Source organism: Anopheles stephensi, unplaced genomic scaffold, assembly GCF_013141755.1.
Source record: "Anopheles stephensi strain Indian unplaced genomic scaffold, UCI_ANSTEP_V1.0 ucontig370, whole genome shotgun sequence".
Taxonomy (NCBI): domain Eukaryota; kingdom Metazoa; phylum Arthropoda; class Insecta; order Diptera; family Culicidae; genus Anopheles; species Anopheles stephensi.
In genome coordinates this window covers 253619-259583 of record NW_023405314.1, presented here as the reverse complement: position 1 = coordinate 259583, position 5965 = coordinate 253619, and the positions used below count along the sequence as shown (strand labels likewise).

Below are 5965 nucleotides of genomic sequence, written 5' to 3'. Positions count from 1 at the left end.
TCCGGGGACGACGTGAAGCCCATCCGGCACAGGTAGTCACGGAAAAATCCGTGGCCGGACAGGGCCTGCGCCAACTGGAACGTCACGTCTCCGTGCTTCCGTGACTGCCATGCCCTCACGTCGGGTAGCACTCGATGCGTCCACCGAGTGAAACGACTGGCGTTTTCGCTGGCAGCATCCGCATCCCACTGCTGCTGCCACTGCTCGTACGTCCGGTCCCGCTCCAGATTCCGAACACCAGTCCTGGAGTGTTCGTTAGCTGGATCGTTCAGCCGGTGATGGACCCTGCTGTCCTCCTCGATCTGCATGCATATCGGGATGAGACCGGCCAGCAGCACGGCCGTCTCACCCCTCACCGTCCGGAAAGCCCGACAGACACGAATGGCCGTCGTCTTCTGCACTCGTTGCACCAGTCTCCGACATTGTTGCAGCTGCAGTCCCTCCGACTATACTGGGGCACCGTAGCGCAGGATGGAGTCCGCTACTGCCGCCAGCAGTCGGTCGCGCGACGACTTCGGGCCACTGTGTTTCGGCATGAGGCGCGTTACGGCTCCCGCAACTCTCATGGCCTTCGCTGCAACCTGCTGAACGTGCGGCAGCCATGACAGGTGGTCGTGCAACCAAACTCCAAGATAGCGGATGGAGCGCTGGGATTGCACGACTACACCTCTGATGTTGATACTGACGACCGGATGACGCTTCAGCGTAGATATCAGCGTCATTTCCGTCTTCTCTGGTGCCAACGAAAGATGGTTCCGGTCCAGCCAGTCCGTGATTGCTACGATGGCTCGTTCAGCAGTCGAGGAAGCGGCCTGGGGTGTCGTTGCGGGGACCAAGACAACAAGGTCATCAGCGTAGCCAATAACCTCGGCCCCCTCCGGCAACTGGACACCCAGGACCCCGTCGTACAGCACGTTCCATAGTGTGGGTCCCAGTATGGAACCCTGCGGAACGCCCGCACTGATGCTCCGCTCGACGGGGCCCTCGCTGGTATCAATAACCAGCCGCCGATCCTCAAAGAAGCTTTTCAGCATCCTCTGCAGCGACGACGGTACCCCCTTGTCCCTCAGCGCGTTGGCAATGGCTTGCCAGGGCGCAGAATTGAAGGCGTTGCGGATGTCTAGTGCCACCACCATCAGGCAGCGCTTGTCTCGGGCGTTGGTGCGGCGAAAGGACATGGCCGTCCTGCCCGCTTCGACAACGCGCTGGATCGCACTGATGGTTGATCTGCCTCGCCGGAACCCGTACTGCCCGTCCGACAGCCGTTCTGCTTCCGGTTCCTCCAGGAACTCGTTGAGGCGGTTAAGAATTAGGCGCTCCAACACCTTGCCGAGTGCGTCGAGCATGCACAGCGGCCGGTAGGAGGAGCTTTCCCCGGGAGGCTTGCCAGGCTTTGGCAGCAGTGCCAATCGTTGCCTCTTCCAAGGCGCTGGAAACGCACCCCGGTTAAGGCAGTCCTGGTACAAACGGACGAAGACCTCCGGGTACTTCCTAATGGCCGTCTTAACCGCCGCATTGGGGATACCGTCAAGTCCAGGCGCTTTCCGGTTCGCCATCGATCCCACGATGGACAGCAGCTCGCCTACGGTAACAGGGGTCAGCGGTGATCTCTGCTCCTCGGTGTCTTCGCTGGACGATTCGGCTTCCGACCAGTCAACAGGCGGATGTGTCGGGAACAGATCGTTAGCTATCCGCTCCAACACGACACGGTCTGTCTCAGGTGGCACGAAGCAGCCACGAAGACGAGACATGACCACCCGATAGCCGGCCCCAAACTCGTTGGTTTCCGCCTGTTGAATCAGCTCGTCGAGCTGCGCTCGCTTGCTGGCACGGACAGCCTTCTCCACGGCTCTCCTCGCCGACCGATGATGAGCAGCCATGATGCTGCGCTCCTGCAGGTCGGTGGTTCGAAGCATTCGCTCATGCACAGCCGCACACTCCTCCCGAAGACGTAAAATCTCCGGAGTCCACCAGAAAAGGTCTCGATAAAGGTCACGATGCGACATGATGACGCGCTCCATCGTGTCGTCGCATGCATCTAGCATGGCGTCGACCATCCCCTCCTGGCTGACGGCTCGCTCCGGGAAACCAGCCGTCTGGAGTGCGACTACGAATGCCTCGGCCGAAAACTGCGTCGTCTTCCATCTGCGGCCAGCGTGCCGAAAAGTGGTGGATGACGAAGAGGACCCCTGTCCGCGCTGATGATGCTGCTGCTGATGTCGCTGCTGCCTCCCGTTCGAATGACGATGCTGCTGCTGCTGGTGCTGCTGCTGCTGCTGCTGCTGCTGATGCTGCTGCTGCTGCTGCTGCTGGTGTTGCTGCTGTTGTCGTCGCTGCTGCTGGTCAGGAGTTGGAGGCCCCACGGTGAAAAAGATGTACCGGTGGTCCGACGCTGTGTAGTGGCACGAAGCGGTGTTCGCTGCCACCTCCCAAGTGTCCGGACGAGCGATGGATGCGCTAGCGAAAGACACATCCACAACACTGGGAGTGGCGACTCCGTTGCCCACGAACGTCGGGACTGAGCCTTGGTTTAGAACCACAAGCCCGAGCTGCCTGATGGTGTCCAGCAGCTCTTCATCGCGCCGGGTGGTGCGTTGACTACCCCACTCCTCATTCCAGGCGTTGAAATCGCCTGCCAGGACGATACGAGGGTGGGGTTGGGCCTCCAACTCCACCGCCTCCAGAAGTTGCTCGAACTCGCCGGTGTTGAGTCGCGGAGGGGCGTAGCAGCTGATGAACACCACCCCTCCAATCTGCGCAGCAGCCAACCCGGGCATGGCACAGCGCCACACCCGCTGGATCGGAAGGTGGCCGGTTGCCACCACAGCTGCTCTCCCCGACGAATCCACCGCCCAGTTTCCGCTGCCCGCCGGAGGCCGATACACCTCTGACAGCAGCAGCACGTTGACCCGCTTCGTGCGGGCTGTTTGCAGGGCCAGATCCTGAGCGATGCGTCCACCACCCAGGTTGACCTGCATTACCCGCATTACGCCCGCGAATGCTGGTTCTGGCGGCACGATGAGTGGCCCACACGATGGGGCCCCTGGCAGACAATGCACTTAGCTGCCGAAGTGCACTGGCTAATGCGGTGGCCCTCTTCGCCACACTGCAAACACAGACCCGACCGGTCAGACGAGGCACGACAGTTTCGTGCCAGATGCCCCATCAGAAGACAACGGAAGCAACGCTGACGGTCGAGTGGCTTCTTCGGCACTTCGCGGATGCCGCTGACGCATTGGCATAGTGTCAGCTTCTGCCCGATGAGAAGCCGTGCCTTTGCTAGTGGGAGCCGCACTCGAGCTCGCTTCGTGCCATCACGGAGCTCCCAGAGCTCGACACGCGCGATTCCCGGCTCTGCTCCCAGCTTCTCCTTGATGGCGAGCTCCACATCACTCTTCTCGGCCAGAGAGTCAATGTTGGTGACGAGAAGCTCTCCCATCTCCGTCACCACACGGACCACGCCATCCTCGCCGAGTGCCAGCTGGATCCGGCGAGCCAGCTCAGCGCTGTCCACATTCTTGCGTATTGGGACAATGAGATGACCTTGCGCGGTCCGACGCCCCATCCCAATATCTGCCCTGACGTCTTGCAGCTCCTGTGATGAGCGCAGCTTCACGTACATCTCCGTCCAGGTTTTGTCCGGACCGGGGACCACCGCGATGCGATCGGGTCGTGCAGGACGCCCCTTGGACTGGGCACGATGCTGCTGATGTTGTTGCTGCTGGCTCTGCTGCTGCTGCTGGCGCATCTGAGGTGGCCGGTATAGCTCCTGATGCGGTTGCTGCTGCTGCTGAGTCGGGCGTTGCGCTCGGCTATTACGACCGTTCAAGACCGTTGCCCAGGTCATCTGCTGCTGCAGTGGCTGGAGTTGTGGCCACTGCTGCTGATGTAGCGGTTGCTGCTGCTGCTGCTGCTGCTGCTGCTGCTGCTGCTGGCCCATTGCCGACACTGCGACCGTCCGTCGCTGCGGCTGTGGCTGGCTACGCTGCTGCTGCTGCTGCTTCTGCTGCTGCTGCTGCTGCTGCTGCTTCTGCTGCTGCTGCTTCTGCTGCTGCTTCTGCTGATGCTGCTGCTGCTGCTGCTGCTTCTGCTGCTGCTGCTGTTGCTGCGAAGCCTTCTTCGCTCGGTTGCGTTGTTGCCGGCTGCGTTTCGTTCTGGCGCTGCCCTGGCCACCAGACTGTGCCGAGGAATGTAGTGCCGTCAACGAACGCATTCCTTCCTGAAGTGCTTCCAACATGCACCTTTGAGCAACCTCGCGCTCCCGGCTGAGTCGCAGCTCCTCTGTTAGCGTCTCCACCCGCTTGGCGAGGGTCTCCAGCATCTTGTGCTGAAACTCCTGCGCAGACGCTTCTCCGCCGTCAGGGATCACCACAGTTGTGGATGTCTCCCCTTCTGCTTCCTGCGACGCCACCACCGTCTGCTCCAGGGTGGAGGCATCGGAGAATGCACCATCATCCTCCTCTTCCGATGTTTCAACAGCTTCCGCTGATCCGACCGACCGTGGTGTCACCGGAGAGGGGGAAGGGGTGTCCGACCGCTTCCCGGGAGCTAACAGCGACCGCACTCCGGAACGCAGCACTCGCCCCTCCATTCTTTGCCAGAGGGAATGACCGTCCGTCGTTAAAATCCCTTTGACAAGTTCTCGCGAAAACCGTGAAGAACGGGTTTTTTCGCTCTGGGGGGGTGGTGGTGGGTGGTAGGCAGGTAAGGTGCTGTGTTTAGTGATGTCTTCTCACGCCGCGTCGATGGAGGGGTCGGATGCTGGGGTGCAGCCGGAAAATTTGGAAGACCCAAGAGACGCTTTTCCGGGCGTAACTCCCCCAAATGAAGTCCGATCGCCTCTGGTCCCACGACGTTTTTGTGCGCGTTGTTGCTGCGCACAACCTTGCTGAAGAACCTGACGCTCTAACTCCCCTCCTACCCCGGGAAAATTGCGGAAAAGCGTTAAAAACGGGGTTTTTCCGCTCTGGGGGGGTGGTGGTGGGAGGTAGGCAGGAAGGATGTTGTTTCCCGATGTCCTCTCTTCACGCCGCGTCGATGGAGGGGTCGAATGCGGGAGTGGGGCCGGAAAATTGGGGAAACCCCAATAACTCTTTTTCGGGCGTAACTTCCCCAAATGGCGTCCGATCACTTCCGGTTCAAAGACAGTTTTGTGCACGATGTTGATGCGCACCACTTTGCTGTATGTCTCGACGCTCTCAATCCCCTCCTTCCTCGGGAAATTCGAAAAAAACCGTAAAAAACGAGGTTTTTCCGCTATGGGGGGGTGATGGGTGGTGGTAGGGGGTCGGAAGCGGGTTTGATGGCTTCGTCTCTGCAAGCCGCGTCGTTTGATGCCCCACTTGATGGGGTACGGTGAATAGTTGGGAAACGGTGGGTGCCCGGAAAAACACTATTTTCCAGGGGGGGTGGGGGAAAACCCTTGCGGGGGGGTATTCTCCGTTGAAATCGGACACCCCTCCCCAAACAAACCCCTATCGGGAGACGCACCGTTTTCCCGGTAGGCCCGGAAAACTCCTCAGCAACACGCTTTTCCGGCTGTGGCGCCCCCTGGTGGTGGAAACCTGCTGGATTTTCCCGCTTGGTGGGTGGGGGGCACCCGCCCGGACAACTCCCTCGAAGAACCGGAACCGCTATCTCCCCTCCTTCCCCGGGAAAACTCGGGAAAACCGTCACCGGGGGTGGTTTTTCCGCTCTGGGTGGCTGGTGGGGGGTGGTGGGGGGGCGGGGTTGCCACTACCGGATTCCCCTCCTCGAGACGCGTCGATGGAGGGGTCGCACGCCCGGATCGGTGGACTGGCCACCCGGGACGCCAAGAATCGGCCAGAGGGCCCGCCGGGAACTCCAGGAAACCAGGGCGGACACAACCCGTCCGAACACCGGGTGCTCCGCAAGGGGGATGTTCCGTCCGGATCTTAACTTCCAGAACCGGAATCAAACGACCGTTAACGGTTTTTCGCGTCAG

At 60.7% G+C, this 5965-nt stretch overlaps 1 protein-coding gene across 1 annotated transcript; it reads right to left on the bottom strand.

The window, feature by feature from the left end:
• Positions 1–2986: 2986 nt before the first annotated feature.
• LOC118516659 lies at positions 2987–3622 on the bottom strand. The gene has a single exon (XM_036062623.1). The coding sequence runs from the start codon at positions 3620–3622 to the stop codon at positions 2987–2989; it is 636 nt and encodes a 211-aa protein (XP_035918516.1).
• Positions 3623–5965: the final 2343 nt, after the last annotated feature.

Coding starts and splice junctions, on each gene's coding strand:
- LOC118516659 (XM_036062623.1), bottom strand. CDS start 3,622: ATGTACGTGAAGCTGCGCTCATCACAGGAGCTGCAAGACGTCAGGGCA.